At 40.2% G+C, this 24,452-nt stretch overlaps 3 protein-coding genes across 3 annotated transcripts; 2 read left to right on the forward strand and 1 right to left on the reverse strand.

The window, feature by feature from the left end:
- Positions 1 to 962: 962 nt before the first annotated feature.
- On the forward strand, positions 963 to 2,722 carry LOC103709887 (tryptophan decarboxylase 1-like). Its single transcript, XM_008795411.5, has one exon. It carries the CDS (start codon positions 1,042 to 1,044, stop codon positions 2,584 to 2,586), a length of 1,545 nt encoding a protein of 514 aa, XP_008793633.1. The 5' UTR covers positions 963 to 1,041; the 3' UTR covers positions 2,587 to 2,722.
- Positions 2,723 to 4,375: 1,653 nt separating this feature from the next.
- LOC149751398 (uncharacterized) lies at positions 4,376 to 5,683 on the reverse strand. Its single transcript, XM_089927121.1, has one exon. It carries the CDS (start codon positions 5,615 to 5,617, stop codon positions 4,376 to 4,378), a length of 1,242 nt encoding a protein of 413 aa, XP_089783247.1. The 5' UTR covers positions 5,618 to 5,683.
- A 14,783-nt stretch (positions 5,684 to 20,466) lies between these two features.
- On the forward strand, positions 20,467 to 22,152 carry LOC103709888 (putative cyclin-D6-1). The gene is made up of 6 exons (XM_008795412.5): positions 20,467 to 20,788; positions 20,861 to 20,941; positions 21,030 to 21,125; positions 21,219 to 21,423; positions 21,509 to 21,639; positions 21,746 to 22,152. The coding sequence occupies exons 1-6, from the start codon at positions 20,627 to 20,629 to the stop codon at positions 21,938 to 21,940; spliced, it is 870 nt and encodes a 289-aa protein (XP_008793634.4). The 5' UTR covers positions 20,467 to 20,626; the 3' UTR covers positions 21,941 to 22,152.
- Positions 22,153 to 24,452: the final 2,300 nt, after the last annotated feature.

Consider the following 24,452-nt stretch of genomic DNA (forward strand, 5'->3'; position numbering starts at 1 on the left):
GTGGAGGTTTTCTGGCCTGCAAAGGGGCAATTTGGAAAGTTGGGGACAGTAGTTTTGGGTGGGGGGAGAGAGAGAGAGAGGGGGGGGGGGGGGGGGATTTGGTTGGCTTGATAGACGCCTGAAGCAACTCTTATCTTTCATCCCTTCTCTTTTTTGGTTTTGGTCTTGGTTTTCCTTCCCTCACATTACTCCTGAATCCTGATCCAGCTGGGCCATCGGTTTCTTCTCCCCTCTCGGGATGTAGAGAGAGAAAAGGAGGGAGTGGGTTGAATGGCTGCTGTGCTGTGGTGTTGCAGTTGCCGCTTGGGTACTCACTTGAAGTTGAAGGGGAGATGGTGGGATGGGACTTTTATTAATTAGATGGAGTGAATTTCCCACAATGACCCTACTTTCTCTTATAGAGAGATTCATTTATGGACAAATTCTTTTATTTATCTTAACCATGAAGTGCCATGGGATGACCTTTTCCTATTCGGCTCTTGCTTGACGTGGTAAACAGTATTGCCAAGCATTATCTCAGTTATTTAATCAATTTCATTGCCTTCATTTAGAGTAATTACTTTTATGTGCTTCCATTCAAAAATAATATTAAATTGAAAAGGCTTCTTGTCTATCTTTGTTAAATTTATGTATCTTTGTTGAAATAGTATACTTGATAGCTATCTATTTTTATATATTTCTTAAAATATTTTATATTTATTAAAAAAAATTATTATTAAAAAAAAGAGGTTTCGTTCAGTAGATTTGTCTTAGGCTCAATATGTATTGAGCGGCCCCTGCACCAAAGCAACGGGCACTACGTCGTCTCGTGCGGACCAACCACGGGCGACAACGGCCTAGCGCGGCACGGTGAAACCGTGCTCTCTGACCAAAACAAAAATCCTCTGACCATCTTTTGTGTCACTCTATTCCCTCTGTTGGTGTGTCACTCATTCCCTCTCTATAAAACCAAACCAAGCGCCAGCCCCCATTCTATCCATCCCCTCCCCACCTTTCTCCCCTCTCATTATTCTTCTATTCTCTCTCGACTCTTCTCTCATCATGGGAATTAGCCAGAACGGTGACCTCCCTCTCCTTTCCATCCACGGTTTCAAGCCGTTGGATCTCGACGATTTAAGAGAACAAGTCCATCAGACCATGGACTTCATCATGGACTACTACAAGAAGGTAGAGTCCTTCCCTGTCCTCCCTTCCGTCCAGCCCGGCTACCTGCGTCACCTCCTCCCGGCCACCCCACCGGCCGAGCCCACCACTTTCGACGCCATCCTCTGCGACCTCCACCGCGCCATCCTCCCCGGCCTGACCCACTGGGCCAGCCCCAACTTCTTTGCGTATTTCCCCGCTACCCTCAGCTCCGCCGCCCTCGCCGGCGATCTCCTCGCCTCTGCCTTCAACCCCGTCGCCTTCACCTGGCTCTCCTCCCCCGCAGCCACCGAGCTCGAGTCCCTCGTCCTCGACTGGCTCGCGCACCTCCTCCGCCTCCCCTCCTGCTTTCTCTCCTCCTCAGCCTCCGCGGCCACCCGCGGCGGAGGAGTCCTCCACAACACCACCAGCGAGGCCATGCTCTGTACACTAGTCGCTGCCCGCGACGCCGCCCTCCGCCGATCCGGCGGCTTCGCGGCCGCCATCTCCCGCCTCGTCGCCTACGGCTCCGACCAGACCCACTCCACGTTCTTCAAAGCATGCAGGATCGCCGGGTTCGATCCAGCCAACGTCAGGTCCGTTCCGACCCGGTCCGAGTCGGATTTCTCCCTCGAACCGGCACGCCTCCGCGCTGCCATGGCCGCCGACGCGGCAGCCGGGCTCGTACCCGCCTACGTCTGCGCCACCGTGGGGACTACCTCGTCGACAGCGGTGGACCCGGTGGGGCCCATCTCAGAGGTGGCAGCCGAGTTCGGGGCCTGGGTCCACGTGGACGCGGCGTACGCGGGTAGCGCGTGCGTCTGCCCGGAGTTCCGCCAGTACCTGGACGGCGTCGAGCGGGCAAACTCGGTCAGCTTCAGCCCCCACAAATGGCTCCTCACATGCCTCGACTGCACGTGCCTCTGGGTCCGCGACACGCGCCTTCTCACCGGTCCACTGGGGACCGACCCGGAGTACCTAAAGAACGGTCCAAGCGAGTCCGGGTCGGTTGTGGATCTCAAGGACCTCCAGGTGGGCGTGGGCCGTCGATTCCGTTCTCTGAAGCTGTGGATGGTTATCCGTACCTACGGTGTCGCGAATCTCCAGGCCCACATCCGGAGCGACGTGGAGATGGCCCGGCGGTTCGAGGGGATGGTCCGGTCTGATAGGCGGTTCGAGGTGGTGGTTCCGAGGCGGTTCGCTTTGGTCTGTTTCCGGCTTATGCCACGTGGCGGGATGGTAGAGGCCCAGGCGGACAAAGAGAACCGGAGGCTCTTGGAGATGATCAACGCGAGCGGGAGGGCGTACATCACGCACACGGTGGTGGGCAGGATGTACGTTCTCCGGTTCGCCGTAGGGTCGACGCTCACGGAGGAGCGCCACGTGGCGTCTGCATGGGAGCTGATTAAAAAGAAGGCCGATGAGCTACTGGGTGTTGAAGTCAGCCCAGTTCCCAATATTTAAAGATTTAATTGCATCGCATCCTTCGTGGAGTTTTGTGAGTGGAAATTTGCATGCTAGCAATCAGAACCCGAAGTTCTCTGCCAATAATTCCCATGCAACAAATTTAAATAAATAAATGACAGTCTCCATTGATCTCCATGAATAGTTTACAAGGGCAAAAAAAAAAAGAAAAAGACTGCAAATGTGTACTCAATAATCTCTGCAAAATGGGTGCAGAGATATTTTTTAGCACCATACAATATTGTCAGTGGTTTATTAGGAGCAAAACTATCAACTTTGTTCTGATGACTCAGGAAAAAAATCATGAACTGAACTACTTTTTGGGGAGGGTTTGAAATATATTTTTCAGCAAAAAATCATGTTCCATGAGGAAAAGGTGGTGTTGGAAACATCAACAAAATATAAAATAGAATCATGCTTATGAAAACCTTTAATTTGAAAAATGGAAAAAATGAATTATTTAGAAATATAAAAGTTTACAGAGAAATCACAATAAGGAACTAGTTTTTATAGGATTGCATTAGCTTCTCAAATAGGATTATTCAATAGTAGCCGCAAATTTAGCATGTAACCACAAATTAGATTATATTAACTTCTTATCCCTCGATGCAGTTTCATGAAATTTTGTTTTTTGATTCTTGTTGATTGAATCCGCACTAGATTTGTGTGAGTCATATAATGGTTTATCAGAAGAAAAAAAAAAACATTATAAAACCAGCTACGTTTCCAACTTTTCAATTCCCATTAGTCATTATCTTATTTAACAAATATAGAAAAAGGGGTTCTAAAATAGCTGGGCTATTATGAAGAATCAAAGAGACAACACTGGTGGTTCCTCTAAATCATGTTGCTTTGGATCTTTGTAATTAACTTGTATACTTAAGAAAAGCTGGGGGAAGCACTTCGCCTCCTCCATTTACCCTCAAAAGAGTTTGGTGGAGGTAGCATTGACATCATTCCTTGACCTTACATATGAAAGCCATTTTGAACCAAAACATCCAATAGCCTAATGTCAGCTAAGCGGTATGATATATATGTCACCTGAATTCAGATATATAGACAAGTCTAAGGGAGCATTTTTAACCAGATTTTGGTCACCAAACTGCGAATCTCTCTCAATAAAGTAAGTAACCGTGACCAACAAGGCTGATCGAAGCCACACGGAATCCACCTCTGAAGTTCCTCTGTTCCTTATCAGAAAATAGATCCTTAACACATGTTTTTTAATTCAGAGAGAAAATCTTATGCCTCAACTGCTTGTCATAATTGATGTTAACCCTCCACCAATCAGCCTGATAGACCGATTGAAGAATGACTTCGTCAGCACCCACCATATCCTGGTCTATGCTCCAAGATATGCCTTCTCCTAACAGCTAATTAAATGTCCAAAAACACATACAGAGAGAGAGACAGAGAGTAAAATATGTATATAATTACAATGTTATTCTTTGTGTGTGTGTGTGTGTGTGTGAGAGAGAGAGAGAGAGAGAGAGAGAGAGAGAATTTGATCCCTCTTTCTCCAGACTTTTCCCATCTAAAACTCGTCTTCCTCTCTCGCCATGCACTTTTGCCCATCTAAACTACTCAAAACATCCACAATATTTTGCTTTTAACCCTCCTTCATGGCTAGTAAACAACTTGGGTGAGGACTGAGGGTTAGCACCACCATGTAGGCAGGGGCGGCCCAATGCATTTGGGGGCCTCGGGCGAACTCACTAAATGAGGCCTTTTTTAAAATAATAATAATAATAATAATAAATTTTTAATAAGTATAAAATATTTTAAAAAATTATTTAAAAATAATCCGTCTAGCTTTTTGAGATGCAAAATTACTAATCAAACTTTTGTACTCAAGATTCATTAAAATATTATTTTCAATCGATAATATAGCTAATCCATTTAATCTTTCTTGTGACATAGTTGACCGCAAATAAGTTTTTATCAACTTTAACTTTGAAAAACTTCTTTCAGCAGAAGCAACTGTTACAGGTATTGTCAACAATATCCTATAAGCAATGAATGCATTTGGAAAAGAATCTGTTTTTTTAATAAAACTTAAAGTATCAATAGGGGTACTAGTTTCTATTTGTAAAACTTCTTTTAAAACATTTAACTCCGAAAACAGATCAAGACCATCAATATCAGAATATTCACCGTGCTTTAAAAAGTTTTCAAGATTAAGACAACACTTTTTCAAATTCTCTTCATTCAAAGATTTTAACTTTCTAAAATTAAACAAAAAACCAAAAACATCTTCATATATGGTGAATTGTTCAAACCTATTTTGAATTGAAGAAATAGCTTGATCTACTATATATAAAAAGTAATCAATTCTAAAAGATTCTTCAGCTGATCTTGTTGTTTCATCATTACTATTTTCATCAAATTGTTTTTTTCTACGGATCACACGTTTTTCACGAAATATAGGTTCTATTTCCATTTCATTTGCAATTTCTTTAGATGAATTCAAAGCATTCATGAATCCATTTTCCCTATAACTTTTCAAATAAGAAAGAAGATTTTTTAATTGATCTATAGCAACATCAATATGCATGTCTTCAGATTGTAAGTTCTTACTAACTGAATTAACAGCAAACAATATATCGTACCATATATTCATGCCTAACAAGAATTCAAAATTTTCAATCTCATATGTAGCTAAACATATAGCCTCACTCTTTATTTTAGGATCTTCACTAGTTTCCGCTAATTGAACTAATGCATCTCTTATTTTAGGAGCTTGATGTTTAATTGCTTTGACACTTTCAATACGACTTTCCCAACGTGTCTGTGACAAAGGTTTAAGAGTTAATGTAGATACATTATCTTGTAAAATTTTCCATCGTTTTGTAGAAGAAGAAAATAAGGTATAAATTCGTTGTATTACTCCAAAAAAAGATATAGCCTTAGGACATGAGTTAGCAGTATCACATAATACTAAATTTAAGTTATGACATCCACATGGTGTGTAAAATGCTCTAGAATTTATATCTAATAATCTTTTTTGTACACCTTGATGTTTTTCTTTCATATTAGACCCATTGTCATACCCTTGTCCTCTTATATCATTAATATCAAGTTTATATTTTTCTATATATTTATAAGTGCAACAAAAAGGCCTTTTCCAGAGGTATCATCTACTTCTAAAAATTCTAAAAAATATTCTTCTATTTTTACTGGACTTGTTGAAGTATCTACACATCTTAAAACTAGGGTCATTTGTTCTTGATGGCTTGCATCAGGAGTGCAATCAAGTATTACAGAAAAGTATTTTGCTTCTTTAATCTTTTTAATTATTATAGTTTTAATTTCAGATGCTAACATTTGAATCAATTCATTTTGAATCTTATGACCTAAATAATGATTGTGAATTTCACCATGTTGAATACGTCGAATATGTTCTTGCATTACTGGATCAAATTCTGCAATCATTTCAATAAGACTTAAAAAATTTCCATTATTGCTTTGATAGATCTTTTCATTCTTTCCCCGAAATGCTAAATTATTTTTTGCAAGATTTTTTACGACAGCAATAATTCTCAATAATACTTTTTTCCAATGATCTTTCTCTTGGTTTATTTGTTCTTGGAGACTTTTATCAATTGTCTTATTTTTCAATAATCTCACTTCTAAATTAATCCATTTATTCATGCTAGTAATATGTTCATTAGTTATTTCATGACTTTTGATCATAATACCTAGATTTTTCCAATTCCTAGTTCCTTCATTGACTAAGTGACTCGTGTTAGGTGTTGAATCAAATAATTTACAACAAAAACAATATACTCTATCCAAATCCTTCGAATACACTAACCATCTTCTATCATATTTTTCACCATTAGGTAATTTACGAATGTAATGTAGCGTAGAGAAGTGCCTATTATTTTCATCCTTAGGAAAATGAAGATCATAATCTCTAATTGGACCTCTTTCTACTAATAGATCTCTCAACCTTGTATCGATTTGCTTCCATTGACCAGGATCGTATATATTTGTAGAAATAGAACTAATTTCATTAAGCTCTACACTATTCTTATTTATCCTATCTTCATCTAATTTCTCATTATGTTCTTCACCATGAATATGGTTGTCAATCTCATTTTGTTTCATTCCTTTCATGTCATCTTTTAGCTCTATTTCAGGTGCTTGTTTTGTTGTTAATTCCTGAGTTGAACTTGATGTAGTGTTTTGTTTGTTTGTCATAACAAATTTATCTAGAGCTCCTTTTTGAGATTGAATGAGTTTTTCGATTTTTTTTTTTTTTAAGTTTTTCATATCCACATTCATATTTTCTATTAGACATTTGAATATAAAAATTATATTAGTAAACAAAACAATTAAGATAATTACTACAAACAAATTAAAATATAAAAGAGAAAAAATAGAAGAGAAAAATTGTAACAAAATTATAGAAATTGCAATAAAATTAGGGATATTAAACACTGGATCTTGAAAATATAATCAAACAACAAAAGGGGGTTAGAAGGATCACACCATATGTTGTGCACTTGTGCTACAGTGACTAGGCCCACTACCCGCAGTAACCCACTGTCCACTGACTCACTGAGTCACTGTCAGTGTCACAGACTGACAGTCTCTCAGTGATACGGACGGGAGGGAGGGCTGAGGGTGAGGGGACGGCCGGGCCTCTAGGCCCTCTACTGCTTCACGCCTTCACGGGAGGGAGGGCTGAGCCGCTGAGGGTGAGGGGACGGCCGGGGCCGGCGAGGGAGGCGAGGAGGTCACGCCGTCTGCCGTGCCGTCACGGGATCACGGCCTCACGCCTCACGGGAGCCGGGGCCGGGGGCGGGCGAGGAGCGGAGGAGGTCACGGCTCACGGACTGACGGCCTGACGGCTGACGGTGTCACAGGCGGGGTCCGGGGACTGGGAGGCGCTCAGGCGGAGGAGACGACCTCGCCGGCTCGCTGGATTGAGCCGGACGGGCCGACGGGCGACGGGGTCACGGCCTCACGAGAGCCGGGGGCCCGAGAGGCGGGAGGGAGGCAAGGAGCCGAGGAGCCTGGATGGCTGGATGCCGGGGAGGCGGGGACGGTCGCGGCCTCGCGGGATGCCGGGGCCCGAGGAGGCGGGGAGGCGGACTGGCGGAGGCGCGGCCACGCGGGGGGAGGCGAGGAGGAAACGAGTAGACGACCCCGGCGGCAGGCAGTCACACGGTCACAAACTCACACCTTCACGGAACACGGGAACAGTCGAACAGAGTTACAGTCTTACAGAGTAGAAGAGGTTTGAGCCTTGAGGAAATAGGAATGAGGAGCAGAGGAGGAGGAAGCAGAGCTGCAGAAGTAGCCAGAGGATGCGGATGAGGAGGAAGTAGAGCTGCAGGATGAGGCGACCCACGTCTTGTCGAGGTAGCCGTTGGCTCCTGCCATCCTGCGGGCTGCGGCTAGCTAGCTGGTAGAACCTATATTTCGTGAGCTGGGAGGGTAGAGGCGTAGATCAAGCATGCCGTCGCGGGGCCTTCTCCCGAGCCGGGGCCTTGGGCGACCGCCTAGGTCGCCTAAGGCTTGGGCCGCCCCTGCATGTAGGATTAGCAGCTCTTTGTGGGACCGACTGTTTTGTGTGGGAACCACTAGAAACGGTGACCACTTTGGCCGGGAACCACTAGAAAAAGATGCCCATGATACTTAGCCATCACGAACACAACCACTTAACACAAATCTGTCGAGCCCAACGCTCCATATAACTAAAAACTATTTAATTCCAAAAGTTTTTATGGTAACTACAGCTGCATCGTCATACAAAAATATAAAATCTCTAAAATAGATGATGATCATATTTCGCTTTCCATCTCGATCGATACTGTTTTATTGTAAATATCTTATAAGAAAACTTTTTTATGATCCATCTCTTTCACATGATCTATCAATTATCATCGCACGACATAGGCTACAAATTTATTGAATCTTTGATCAAATCAAATGCTAGAAACATAACCACCAAAACTAAGCTTTAAATGATATTAATATCGAGAAAGCTACTGAAAAATGGCGTGACCCTTTTTTTTTTTTTGTAAATGAGAGGTGGTGCCCGTCCACAATTTATTGATTTAAGAAGGATTTTTCCAATGATTTCGATGCACGCCGACAGAAAGTTCAGAAGAACAGCCCACGGGGGGTTTAATGGTCTAGTTCTTATTTATAAATCCTGGCAGTATTTGCTTGGCCTCTCGAGCCCCCAATCACGTTGCTGCGGCCATGCAACGTGATTTCCATGGGAACGGAGCATAGGAGGAGCCTTTTTGCCGTCACGAGAAAAATCGTGCGACTTTTATCTGCGTTTCATCTACACATGCAGCTACTCGATCGCCAGAAAAAGACGTCTGAAAACTCCCACGTGAAGTTTTAGTTCACAGCAATAGAAATTAATAGCTAAAAAACACGGGAATATTTCTCCTATTTGTTGGTTGCAATAAATGCCTATCCTGAGTACGTACTGCATTCTTCCCGAAAGAGACTTTGCTATATATATAGTATAACTCATTACTGTAGACATTTGTAGGTTGACGAGTAATTATATTGCCTTTCAGATCACTCAAGTGTACCAAAAGACATTCATCTCGAAGGGACTTTGCTATAGTAATTCAATTGCTGTACGTAGGACATTTGTAGATTGACGAGTAATTGTATTGCCTTCCGAATCATTCAAATATATCAGAAGATAAACATAACAGTTGATTGGGTCATGACCTCCTCGACATTCTGTGGATTTTTTATAGAACAACTTCATGACTATTCCTCCTCTCTTATGTTCTCTTTTATTTTTTGGGATTTTTTATATATACTTAAGCTAGAACTGTATGGTTTTTATAAACTAGCAACCGGGCACAAGGATCTTTGTTAAGAATACCTGGGTCACGATAATTTGGATGGTTCTGAGGGGGTTTCGCCGAAGGATTCATAGACATTCTTTTGATATAATGTGATGCATTATTAGAGAACTGTAAAATCATATTTTTTTTGTAGATCAGAAAGCATAAATATTTGCGTTGCACATATTCGCCAAGGAAAAGAAAAGAAAAGTCATATTTGGATGGACACGCATGGAGGTGAAAAGTCCTTTAGCCTTTATTTTGAGATTGGAATACGAAACTTCCAGCTCTACGTCTATATACTTACGTATGCAAATGAGACAGTGAAAGGTTTCGTTGCTCGTGCTGAAGCTAAAGAATGCTGATATAATACGGAATTGAACAGGTGGGGCACACTCGATTCACGGGCAATGGACAGGTTCTCTTCAACCACAAAACCTTCCAAGGCTTTTCCAAGCAAAAGAACAAGACACGATGGCGATCAGGTTGGTGCAACTTTCATTAGGTTAGACGGACGTGTAGGATTTCTCCATTGACGGATGGGGAAGATATTGTATCGTAATCAAAGAGCAAGATAATTAAGGCACAAGCAAACATCAAGAAAAAAGAAAAGGCACCAAAAATACTTGGCTTGATTGCCAATGGACATCAATCATGTCAGAAAGTCGTGATTATGAGGCCTCTGGGGCCGTCCTCCAGTGCTTTCTTGAGTGCGCTTATACTCTTAATTAGCATGATCTCAACGCCCGTCGTGTAATCCGAAGGGAACTAATTAAGCGGCACCTCTCTCTCACAATGCAAAAGATATTTACCAGTAGTCATCATATACAAAAAAGAAGAATGCATTTAGAACGATCACATTAATGCGTGTTTTCATAAGTGTGTAACTAGTCATGATATCATATATAAATCTTGTTTTGCTGGTAATATTATGCTTGATAATATCACTGGAAAGGTTGTATGACTTTGCATGCATGGCTGATGTAGACTACGGCTGCTTCTTACCAGTTGACCAGATTAGATAAACCTATCAAGACAAGTCATGTACGGCGCTCATTCATCACAGCTAAGTTATTGCGCAAGGTGGTGCATGGAGGTACGCCTTTGTATATATAACTTGTTCGATCTCCATCCTTGGTAGGTCAAGCTTAAATCTAGGTATAGAACTATCAAACTTTGGGCTTTTAAATTAAGCTATGATCGCTTCTTGCCGCCTTCAATCCTTAATTAAAATGAGTCCTAGTAGCATGAGCTTGACTTGGTATGCTCGAGGGGTTAGGTTTCGGTCCATATGGAGTAGAGTGTTTATATGTCCCTCTTGATTAAAAGAAGAAGAAGAAGAAGAAGAAAAAGAAAAGAATCAGTCTTATCCCTGCATGGGTACCATGCTTGGATGTTAATGTTTCAATTGACATGGTAGCATTAATTGTCCTGCACTCAATGGGCAGCAGGAGCTCATCTTGACAAGCTATCTATAACCAGCTATCTTGATCTTGCTGTGACAAAGCCGTGCCGAAAATTTTGGAGCTTTCCTCAGAAAGTCTTGAGCATGCTGCCGCCCGATTACCATTCAATCTTTGCATCTTAGTAGGATGACTTGGTGCATTATATCCGGGAGAAGACAAGAATAATGGCAGAAGGGAAGCCAACAAGAGAAGGATACTACTTTTTGACAATTTCCACCCATCATCTGAGGCTACAGCCATTCCATGGGTCACACCGATGTTCCCAATTATAGAGGTGGGTGACCCCAGGCAAGTTGTCCATATGCAAGGCCATAAAAGGGGGAGCAATTAATTCAATTGGTTCGCACCTAATCGTCCGGCTTCATTTTCTCAATTGATTGCTCCATGTTGGACTAATATATAGTCCTAACAAGAATTGGGAAAGAAATGTTCAAATGGAAGTGTTTTCTTTTGAGTCCTAAGGTTTTTTTTTTTTTTTTGAGAGAGAAGGAACCTTATTAAGTAGTAGTGCTCACGTTGTGCTAGCCTGTGAGACACCATGTCACGCCTCCAATCCGAGGTCACGAACTGTGAGTCGCGACAACCACAAGGCATCTTCTCGTGATATTATAATTAGGCAACAGAAATAATTTAAATAATAATATTCAAATTCTAATTAAATAATAGAATTCAAAATTTTACAAAACCAATAATATTACAAAATCTTGCATCAATTCTAAAACAAAATCTAGTATAATTAAATTGTCAAAATTTTGTCTCTAATTGCCCTCCCATTCCTCAAGTTGAGCTAATTCTTCAGATATGTAAAAATAATAAGAAATCGTATAATGAGCTAGATAGCCCAGCAAGCAATGAATATCCTAACTTGACAATTCATATAATAACATATAATATAAATGCAAATTATGATGAATCAGTATAAAGACATAATCAATTCTGTTTTAAAATCACAAATCCATTAAAATCCATATCTCTCAAATATTCGCATACGAAATTATAAATCCGATTCAAAATAAATCGCATTCAACTCAATAACCTTAGACTATAGCTACACTTATATTCTGTGGCTAGATCAAAAATAAAACAGCACTTATATCCTACGAAGTGTGCCAGAATACTGTACTTATAATCCATGGAGTGGGCAAAATACTGCACTTATACCTTGTGGAGTGGGCTAGAATACTACATTTATACCTTGTGATAGGGCCAGAAGCAGAATTGATGAGCTCAATAATAGTCAGAGTGTCAATGCATAATTTTCAGTTGGTAGAGTTCAAAACATAGTCAGGCTCAGAGTTAAAATCTAATACATATCAAAATTATTATTTTACAAAATAGGATATATATATATATATATATATCATAATCCAAGCAATATAACAATAGTTCAGAAAATATTACCCTGAGTTACGTATCTATTTTTCATTCAAAACACCATCTCATAAATTCATAAATCACATATAAATTAGTTAACAATTTATTTCAAAAATAATAATACTATATAAATAAAAAAATAGAAAAGGCATATCATTACTTACTTTGCGAATGCAATCCAACTAATAGATCCAATTAACCCCAAAAAAAATTCATCATAATTATTTTAAGAACAAAAATCTTAAATTTCGACATCCTCACAAGCTGACCAAGCAGGAGTGTCCGGCATTCCGGTCAGTCCAATCAAGATGATTTTACCAAATCATGCTCGGACTAGGGCATAGATGGTTCAATAAAAATCGGGGTGATCAAATATAACAGTGATTGGCAAGGGCTAGAATTAGGGCTGACACGTTGCCCGACGTTCCTTGATCAAAATCTTTCACCAAGGTCGATCCAAAAATTACTAAGAGTCATACTTTTAGAGTTCAATCAACCCTAGAGAAAGAGAAAGTCCAAATAGAGAGAGAAAATTTATAGAGAGGAAAAAAAATAAGAGAGAGAAATAAGAGAGGGATGGCTCTTTCCTCCTCCTCCTCTTCTTTCTTTCTTCTTCTTTCTTGGCAAAATGGAGGATGAAGGAGGCTTTGACCGGTGGCTGACCATGGTAGTCTGACAAGGTGGCAGCAAGTGGTGGACACATGAGGCGGAGGGCGGTCGGCGGTGGTCGGCCGGCTAGCCGGCCAAAATCTAACCAATTAGGCTGAATAGAGATGATTTCTTGCCTTGATGTATTCGGATCCTAGCTCACTCGTCAGTAGCTGAGGATCTAGCCCCGACCAAGGGCCAACATGGGGAAGTGGCCGATGGCTTTGGTGATGAATGTTGACGACTGGCATTGCCAAAAAAAGAGAAAAATAGGCAAAATAGGAGATCCTAATCCGATTGATTTTTGACTGATTTCGCAGCCGACGGCCATGACTTCGGATCATGGGAAGAAGAACAAGGAATGGGGAAAAGTGCCGGAGCATTACCTTTGGAGGGCCTTATATAGCAATGGAGGCTAGGCTTAATTATCCTAGCCTCCAACGGAGTTCATGGTGGAGGACTCTTCCTCCTCCACCGCCGCAATCTACCAGAGAATTGCCTTGTTTTGAGTCGATAGCAGCCTTCGGACCGTGATTTGGGTGCTGGGTCGGGCAAACAGGCTAGCCCAATGAGGCTGGGCCTCACACACCAACTAGCATTGAGTCTCACTTCTGTTTGTGTAGACATAACGGAGGATGCACAAATGGCCAGAAACCAACTTGAATTGCTCTTGATCATTTGCCTGCCTTTCAGATCATGATCCAATTCAGATAGTCTAAATACCAAACAAGTGCTAAACTAAGTTGATGGTGTTCCACATTAAGTGTTTTTGTAGCATGAGTCTCGCATCTATTCTTTGTAAGTGCCTCAAACAACAAGAATTTGGTAGTTTCACAAATCATCGTTGGGAGCAACCTAAGCTACTAATTTTCAGAGGTTTATAATTGTGTCAAGTAGAGAATGGACAATTCAAATTCTTTAACTAAATTATTTAATGCCCACGGATTCAAGAACTCGGTCATGGCTCATGCTCTCTCCAAGAGACTTCTTCTCATGTATACCATCGGCCATCAATCACCACGTAGACAACATTTAATTAACACTGATTAGTTCTCAGCTGCCAAAAAGATTAGTCGATCACGCAAAGCATATACTATAATTATAATCAGGTCAAGGAAACCGGTTTAACCCACTGTAGATGAATGGTGTTATTGGATGTCACAGCTCACAAGCATGAATCTAGGAGATGTGTTTGATATAGAGTGGGAGCTCAAGTAGTCCGAGAAACTAAAGCTCGGGTTGTATTAAGAGATGATAGGCCACGCTATCTGAAATGGCTCGGATTCGTCAGTCCTAAAATCTCGCATGAAAGCTCAGGCTGCTGAATCAAATAACAACGTGTGTCCAGCAAAATCAATAGCCAATCAAAACTCTGAATTATTAGAATTGTCGTCTCGAATTGCATCAAGAGATAATAGACCATACTATTCTTGATAGTGTTAAAATTTTATAGTTGTATAACTAGAATCGGCAAGCTTGGACAAGCCAGGTCATATTTAAATTGGCTTAAACCAGTAAGCAAGTTAACGCTTGGCATAAACTCAAGCTCAACTCGATCATCTAACCAATCTCTAGGTGGTTATGTTGATACATCCATATTAGGAAACTCCATTAGTCATCTACTAAGAGCACACTCCAAAATTGAGCCAGTCTTTTTCCACCAACACTAAGATATTTAAAATCTGATGTCTCAATTAGTTTGGTCGCTGAGTGATTTTGAGAGGGAGCAAGGAAAAAATTTATGTTAATCAAGAAGAAATCTGGATATTGCTGAAATAAAAGGGACAGAAAGCTGAAAACTTTTAACAAGCATTGAGATATATCACAATAATGCATTTCTTTCTTCTTCCCTCTTTTATAACTACGATTTCTTTGAGGATCCAGAAATTAAGACAATAATTTTTAAATCATGAAAGCCATGAAGATGTTCCTCAACTATATATTGTCTATACGATCTACCACGCCTCCGACCTGACATCGTAAGTTAAAAGTCGTGACAATTGCCACATACTCGTAGGGACACTCCCCACAAGCATTCAAGATAAATCACGATAACAAAAAACAAACAATGGAATAAATTTAAATGACCAATGTTCAAACTTTAATTTAAATAACTACAAATAAAATTTTAATATCTTACAAAACCAGCAATATTCAAAATATCTTTCACCAAACTTTAGTCAAATCTTGATCTAAATTAAAGATATCAAATTCAGCGTCTAGTCACTCCCAATCATAACCTCATGCTATCTTAATTCTCAAATTTGTAAAAAAAAAAAAAGATAATAAGCTTGACAACCCAATAAGAAATGAATACTCTAACTAGATAATTTATATAATAACATAAGATATAATAGTAAAATACAAATTACCAAAAATTAGTGTAAAGATATAACTAATTCTGTTTCAAAATATAAATTCATTAAAATTCATATCTTTCAAATGTTTATATACATATTCATAAAACCGATTCGAAACAAATCATATTCAACTCAACATCCTTTAACTATGGCTACACTTATATCATATGGCTATGCCAGAAACAGAAACACACTTGTACCCTATGGAGTGGGCCGAAATACTGCACTTATACCTTGCGGAGTGGGCCGAAATACTACATATATACCCTATGACATTGTCAAAAGCAAAATCAATGAGCTCAATAATAGTCAGAGTGCCAATGCATAACCCCCAATTGGCAGAGTCCAGTACATAGTCAGGCTGAAAGTTCAAATCTGATACATGCCAAATTTCTTATTACAAAATAATATATATATCATAATCTAATCAAAATATACATATATAATAAACAATCAGTAAACAATACAACAATAGTCCGAAAAATATTACTATGAATTATATATCTATTTTTCATTCAAAATACCATCTCATAAAATTTATAAATCACATATAAATCAATCAATAATTTTTTTGATATAAAAATAATATTATATAAATAAAAAAAAAATCTAGAAAAGGTAAATCATTGCTTTTCTTACGAGCGAAACCAAACTATAGATCCACAAAATTTCAACAATCTCTCTTTAAGTCTAAGACTTCGGCGAGGGCTTGACTGAAATCTCTAGTGAGCACCGTGACCATTGGAAGTCAAGAGGAGAAGGACAAGGAACCAGCGGTGGTCTAGCAGTAGTGATTGCAAATCCTGTCAGTGGTGAGGTGAAAGGGGATATGGGGATCTTTAAATAGCAGTTGGAGGTTAGGTTTTCTAATTCCTGTAGAAAATCGGGACGGAAAAAGAATTTGGAGGAGAAGTTCGTCTCCTATTCTATGTCGAACAAAGCTCTCTTTTTCTTTTCCAGTCTCCTACTCCAAGTTGAATAAGGCTCTTTTTTTTTATTTTCTACATCCAGGCCAGTCAAGTAGACTAAGCCAAGTTTCTTATTAGCTGAGCTGGGTATTACACAACCTCATTTGTAATTAAAATTCAAACTAGAAAATAAAAAGGTCTTCGATTTTCATGCATTATCATGGTTTTAGTTATGCAAGTGGGTAATCAGATGGATTAAATTATGTGTTTCAGGTGGATCTACTATTTTAATTTTGTAAAATGTTTAGGCTATTGTTTATAACTAATGGAAATTTCTTTTTGATTGATATCTGTAAGAAATTTTTGAGGACTGAAATTTATGAATTAGACTTGTAATTATCATCGGTGCAACCAAGCATATATGCGTGCACATGTATATGGAAAATTTCATAAATTTCACGAGGTCATATAAAACTAGAGATGTCAATGGGCCAGGTTAGGTCACATCTTAATTCAGCCCGGAATTAACACTAAAGGCCTGATCCCCAAGTGGCCCCAACCTGGATCGAGGATCCCTGGCTATAGACTGACTAAGAACCAGTCAATGTTTTGGGCTGGACCAAAGCCGAGTTGGGTTCCAGGCCTGACCCAAGTTTTTAGGCTTTCTAATTTCCATCTTAGTTAGATGTTACGCCCTAAAACGACATCGAGCCAGGACTTTTTGGGGTGGGGTCAGCTCATCGGCTGCTAAGGCTGGCCCTCCCCATTGACAGCCTTAGCAAAAGCAATTATAAATTGATGATCAATTGGCATAGTAAGTTGAGCAGGGATCCTATGCTGCAGTGCACGCGTAACACCGCAGAGTGTTGTACAGCCGTAGATGGCCACCACCAAGAGATGACGGCTATCAAACAATCCAGTCCACGAGCGCACGCTGCGTCATACACGGTGCACATTATTTGATGGTTGTCCATCTTCTGATGGTGGATGGCCATCCAGAGATGCATAGCACTTTACACTTTATAGTGCACAAGCTGCCTTGCAGATTTAAGTTGGTTTCTTAAAATTTCTCAACCTGATTGGTCGCGAACTTGGGAACTGTCTCCGAATTTCGGCATGTAGACATTCATTGTCCAACATCATCACAGGATTTCTGCATTGTTGACCAAAGGATCAAGGATATCTATCAGACATTATTGCACTATGAAGTGTAAAGAATTGAAGTAGTCTTGTGCACCACTAGGATGATGATGGGAAGACAAAAGATTATAACGGGGCGGAATTCATAGGTGAAGTTTTATACAAATAATCAGATTTAGAGATCTGGATGGTTGCGACAATGCAATCTAAGTATATAAGTTACAAATTTTTATTTAACAAGCAATTCTCATTGCTACCCATTTTCCTTTTGTTTGTTGCCTTCCTTCTTCCTTTTGCTGTTACTAGTTATCATAGAATCATTACAAAGCTTGAGCCTATTCACAGCAGAATCACTAGTTCATCTCCAATATGCATGCAACATTTTTGAGATGGGAGTCTTGGAGATAGAAGTATTGATAGATTATAATGATGGCCAAGCATAAAGTCAGATCTCATACAATATATTTGATGCTCGCATTAAACTATTGTGTATAAAAGTGTTGCATGATTTGGTGAAAAACTAATATGAATTAAATTAGTTTGAAAGCAATATGGTGTGAAACAAGTAAACTAAAAAGACAATGTTGGCATTTATGTGTGCTTAAAACAACTATGGAGCTTCGCTAGTACTCAAACTGGTTTCAATCATCCAGAAGACAAACGCAGCTAGCCTTCCATCACAAACGTCAGCAAAGCCACTGGTTCTCAAACCGTTTCTTTTGCTCGAGCACCAAGCTCTTTTGTCTCTTTCTGGGTGGGAGGATCCCCTGGAAAAAATCCAAGACCATGTATTCTGTAGACTCTTTTTTGCAGGTACTTTAACCTTCTAGGTCAATCTCTGGTTGACCTGGTTGCTTTCTCAATTCATCTCTCAGTGTAATGTGGGTGGGTAATCCCCCCACTGTTTTGCTTTAAAAAAAAAAAAAAAACTTATTATGTTCTTTTGTTCTGCGTGCGAACCTCTTGAACCAAATCCACTTCAATGTGAATTCTTAATCAGGTTGGGCTAATAAATATACCCTTGGGTTGGATTTGTGTTCAAATTAACTTCCAACTAGGTCACATTCAAGTTGAGTACTGCTTCAAATTTTTAAATGGGGAACCTAGCTCCACCCATGTCGAGCTTAACTCATCTTTGTAGTTGGATTCCAAATCCGGTCGGTCTAAACTTGATCTATATTTCTACAATTAAGGTCCAAAACCATCCATGCTTGAGTTTTATTGGAACCAACCCAACTCAACCCGAGTTGACCCAACCTTTCATAAGGTGTCATGGATTGAAAAAGTTTGGAGTTGGTTTAATTTTGTCAGGTTCTTTCTTAACTAGATTAGATGATAGGCTTGGGTTGGCCCTCAAGTCAACTTAATCTATTCTTACATTTGGCAGCAATGACTATCTTGATATTCTAAGCTGTTGTTTTAAAGTTTTGTTGGTCGACTGGAAGCAATTGTCCTCAAATAATTCCATGTTTAGATGTAGCAAATAATAATAATAATAACTGCAAATTCTGGCAGCGTAACGCCATTTCCTTTACCATCGAAAATACTAGTACAAGAACTTCACGAAAACACCAGGGCAAAAATACTATGGTAGCTTAGGTCTCGCGTGGTGGCCCAAACTGCTAGTGTGAGGGTGCAGGTTTGAGATTGACTAATCTAAGGAATAACCTTCAGGCTAAGTCCCAAAAAGAAAAAGGAAAAAAAAGCTATTAGGTGTCGTGAAACATTGGTGCTTTATGCTATAGATTTATTGTGTATTAGCACTAGATGGCATTTGGTATGGGAGATGAGCCCAAGATCAATAGTGATATGGGTGAAGGTGATGAGAACACCGTGTTTGGTTGCATCTCGGCAATGCTACATAACAGTGATCCCAAATCACTTCTGCTCCTAAAATTACCATCCAACCCACTGATGCTAAACCTATCCTTGAGGTGTGTATTTCTAGGATCACCACAGGATAGTGATGTTGAACTAAAATTTAGGGACAAAAATACCCCTCAGTCCATCAAGAAAATTTATTTTCAAAAATACCAATCTTTAGGAAAAAAAATTCTTCTAGATGGGGAGGGTTTGATAATCTTATAAAAAAATTTAATTCTACTAATTGGAAAGGTTTGATAATCCCCTGAAGTTGCTATAACTAGTTTTGATTAATTTTTCATTTTACTGAATTAGTCTGGAATGACAGATTTTGATAACTTTATTTATGTTCATGCGTGTTTTCCTATAATTTATTTGAGAATTATGTTTAATAGTTGCAAAATATATGAAATAAATTAGTAATAATTTTTATATTACATGATCGGTGATCTGGGATTTCTATAGCATACCAAACAACATAATTATAGATCCTCCGAAATCTTTGATCACTGAAATATAGCATACCAAATATGGAAATCTTAGAACATCGAGGATCAGTTTGTCCCGAGATAAGAATCATAAGTGATCTAAGATCACTATAGTGATCCATTTAGGCTACTAAAGGCCACCGAACTTGCGTATTGCACCAATTCTCTCATTTTTTTAGTTTCTTGCATTTTTCTTGGATTTCTTGAATTTTTTTCCCATACGCAATCACAATAATAATTTCTCTATCCGACAGAAGTGCAATAGTAGATCGTATGTCGTACGACAGACTACCACGTGCATTACAGAATCTATGGTAGCCACAATCCATAATTTAGTTTCCATGCGTCATAGATATATAATTTCTTGTCGTACTCGATCATTACATATGCGATCGCTTTAATAATTTTACTATATTAATTCTACCTATCTAAATGATGAATCGAATATTAGATTGTTCGTTATGCAGCTATCTACCATATGTGCCGCAAAAATTGTGGCGGTGCCGATGGTGCATAGTTTATAATATATCTTCGGTATATCTAGGGCAATACATGGTTATGCTTAATATTTTGTGCAATCAATATGGTGATTTTACTAGTTGTAATTCTTCTTCACATCCAAGAGATTGTCTTAGATTGATAAAAATGAAACTACTTGCATTGGAACAATTCCATGAATTCATAAAAATAATTAAAAGTAAAGGCTGAAAGGAAAATTATTCCATTGGTTGTCTATTTTGAGCAACCACCTGCATTATGTCCATGCTATCTTTTGGCGACAGGTGTAGCCGGAGCGGTTTCATGCAGAATTCACAGGTAGTCGTCTTCTTCCCACATTCATAACTAGCACTCGCCTCCCCCTCTACCTTCGCCTCTCCCCTTCTCTCTCTCTCTCTCTCTCTCTCTCTCTCTCTCTCTCTCTCTCTCTCTCTCTCTCCCCCTCTCCCTCTCCCTTTGAGAGCAATGGAGTTCGTTCTCGAGAACCCCCTCATGTTCTCCGATGAGGAAGCACTGCACCCGGACTCCATCTCCAGCCTCTTCGCCGCCGAAAACAATTGTCTGATCGCCCATCACGGAAATATTACTCTCTCTGCTCGCCGTGACGCCGCCTCTCTCGCCCATGAGGTAATAACCAAACACACTCCATCTCCGGATTCCTCGAGTGAATTCTCTTAATATTCCTCTTCTCAATCGCAGTTCTCTCCAAGTTTGGGTCGGTCGGTGATCTACCTCGCCATCAACTACATCGATCGCTTCCTCTCCAAACGAGATATCCCGGTAAACCCCCAAAAATCCAAGAAAAGAAGAGAATATCCTTCGAATTTGTTTCCGAACTCTGAAGATCTTCTTTTTCTTTCGCTTCCAGCTGGTGAAGCCGCGGGTGGCATCTCTCCTCGCCATTGCCTGCCTCTCTCTCGCCGCCAAAATGACGAAAAGCGGCTTCTCCCTTGAAGATCTCCAGGTATCGCCGATTACTTTCTTGAAATCAATATCGTTCGCTCCTTGAATCGATATTCTTGTATGTGTGTATGTTTGTTGTTTTCAAATGGATCAGGGAACGGACGAACAACCTCAGTTCGCTACGGCGACGATCGGGTTAATGGAGATGGTGGTTCTAAGCGCCCTGGGTTGGCGAATGCGATCTATTACCCCTTTCGCCTTCCTTGACTTCTTCCTCCATTCCTTCCCGCTCGCCGATGCCGCTCCCCGCCAATCTCTCAAGGATCGAGCGTCCAAAACCCTCTTCCAGGCTCAAAATGGTAACCGTCTCGATCGCCGATCCTTTCTGGCCAGTTTTCTTGTTTAAGGATTAATCTAATATTTATGTTATTCTGAGTTTTATAGAGGGAAAGTTCTTGGAGTTCAAGCCATCGGCGATCGCCGCGTCGGCGCTGCTCGCCGCCGCCTTCAAGCTCTTTCCGACCCACTTCCCCTCGTTCCGCTCCGCTGTACTCTCCTGTGAATTCGTTGACGAAGTACGCCGACTTTCTTTTCACAAAAATCGAGGCGAGGCGAGAAGAGCAGTTTCTTTCTGTTTGTTTCTGATTTATTGTTTGTTTTGTTTTATTCTTGCCGTTGAAGGAAAACTTGTCGGCGTGCTGCGATGCGATGCTGGCAGCGGCGACCGACGTCGGCGGCTCGGATAAGGCCGGAAAGAACCCGGGCTCGAGTTCCGACTCGCCGGTGACCGTGCTGGGCCGCCGCGACTCCGAGAACGGGAGGGCCGTCGGATCCTCTGTGGATGATCGTGATGCTAAGAAGACCCATCTCGCCTAGATTTCCGGCTGAGCCGCCGCCGCTATCGGGCTTCGCCGACGACCTAAAGAGACGAGAGCTTTTTTTTTCTTTTTTTTGAAGGGGGGGGAGGGGATATAGAAATAAAAGCTTCTATCGGGTATTTGATAGCAAGTGCAATATTGCGAAAAAGGGGAAAAGATCTTTTGGATTTTTAAATAATGGTATTTTGATAATGCAATTAGTTTCATCAACGAGGTGTACGGATCCGGTACGTGGCGTGCCGCAAACGACCTCACGTGTGGCCGTGGATGAGCTGTGGGGTCCACGGGACAAGAAAGTGCCGGCGATCTTCTTTTTTTTTGAAGTGTCGGCAAAAGGTCGTCTCCAAGGTGTGGGCCCGAACGTTGACTCGCGTGTCAAACAATTAAATGAAATTCACAACAAAATTCGGGAGAGGTTAGCGTAAGATACCAAAAATCCGGTATTTATTCTTTATTTGACAAATAAATCTACCGTTTATTCATTAAGAAATAAATGGTAATTACTGGGATTTGAGCTGCTTCCGCTGCTACTTTTCCTAGAACTCCAATACCTCTTCCTAATGCTCATGACCCAAGTGATCATGCATGAATTTGTTCATACCTTAAAAAGGACACAAGGATCATGCCACGATGAGACGATCATTTGCGTCTAAATTCTATTGAACCTTTATAGGCATCATTTGAGATTCCATATCAAATGAGTTGATCTCCAAAATGATGGCCCCAAATCGATTCAATATGAGACTTCATTACTCGCTTGGTTTAACATTGATCAAGCACCAACCATGGTATCATAATGTTTGTTTTATTGAGTGGAAACCGAGAAGGCATGTAGAGTTAACCATGCCTTCATTCGTGGAGGGCTATCCTTTCACTCCCAGTCTCCCTCATCACCCAACCCTATCTCTAGTCGGATAACTTGATAAAGTCTTCTTTTTTTTCTTTTCTTTTTTTTGTCTTCCATGAGAACGATGATTCTCAAAAACAGTCCATAAGAACAATCCAGCCCTAATTTACTTGTTTTGGTTCCGAGGAAACAATCTTATAAGATCGATCTCTGGAGGATCCTTTTCTCCTCTACCAAAGTAGAGAAAAAGTTTTGATAAGAGGGATGCAACGGGATCCTTTCCTCCACATCCCATCTCTCACTCGCTTTTTCCCCCCTTTTTTATAATTCAATAATCTTTACATTCAAGATACTTTCTATTTGAAGAAGGCAAATTCACTTTGACAAAATAATGTTCATCCATCATGTTCGAGGCCGAGGGCTTAAAGCAGACTAACTATATATGTACGTAAAAAAAAGCAAAATAATCAAATCATGTAAAAAAAAAGTATTTGTTTTATCGAAGCTTTGCACGAGTAGCCTCTCAATGAATCTGATGCTTCTTATTTTTATCTTTTATTGATAGACAATTGCAAAGCTTGGCATTGTACTTTAACTATATGCAAAATCTAATAATGATATGCTTGCTCTCAAAGGTTTGCACATCAATTTCTTCTATCAAACTAGACAAAAGAATTAGGTAAAAGGTGACCAATGCTGTGAAGTCCAGTGCTATAAATGCAATCTTTCATCTCTTCTTCCGTAAATTTACCATTTGATGAATTTAGCTTGCCGTACAACTACTCACCCCATGCATTACATTAATCACAGCAGTAAACATTTACGTACTTAATCTTCAAATATTGCAAGCAACTAGTGTCATTGGCAAATCAAACTAGGTATCCTGCATCAATATAAGAGACTCTACCAGCTAATCCCCTCCAATTAGAGAGAATCTGTTCATAGTTGCCTCCTCTCCATCTAGGAAATGTTTGCCCCTGCCTCCGCCAATAAATTGAATAATGACAGATTGTTCATTATGCAGCTGCCTATAACATGTACCATAAGTCATGGAAATATAAAATCATTACCACATTTGGTTTGGGAATGAGAAAATTGGAATTAATAGTTGCTCCAAAAAATTATTTTCTATTTCGCTTTGTCTACAATATCTGGATCAACTCTAGGCTGATTGCATGTTTACGATAATATTCGGAACAACTCCTAGCTAGGTAAGGGTGTTATCATCCATAAAGGACTTTACTTACATAATGCTGAAGGCAACATGATGGACTCCCCGAAGGACTTGTGAGTTGACCAACTATGGACATAATTCAGCCTACCAGCTGGTCTCCTTCAATCAAGATATCGTACGCAGAGAAAGGTCTATAAATAGCACCATGCGAAAAGATCGCCCGTCGCACAAGGCGATGATAGGCGGGCACAACAGGAGAATTACTCATTTATTTATCCTCAAAAAATGCACCTGGAAACTGACCTTAGTGTGGTAGATTAGCTGCATGGGTTCGGAGGTGAACCCGAGAAGATTTGGCATGAAGCCATACGAAACAGTAGAGAACAGTCTTTGGAGACCATGATTAAAGGAAACAAATAAATATCCTGCAGTGGGGTATCCTCCCGCTATTAGAATGGTAAAGATAATGTTTGTTTACCAAACCCACCG

Source organism: Phoenix dactylifera, chromosome 14 (assembly GCF_051530095.1).
Source record: "Phoenix dactylifera cultivar Ajwa chromosome 14, Ajwa_hap1_PhDact_Kaust_v1.1, whole genome shotgun sequence".
Taxonomy (NCBI): domain Eukaryota; kingdom Viridiplantae; phylum Streptophyta; class Magnoliopsida; order Arecales; family Arecaceae; genus Phoenix; species Phoenix dactylifera.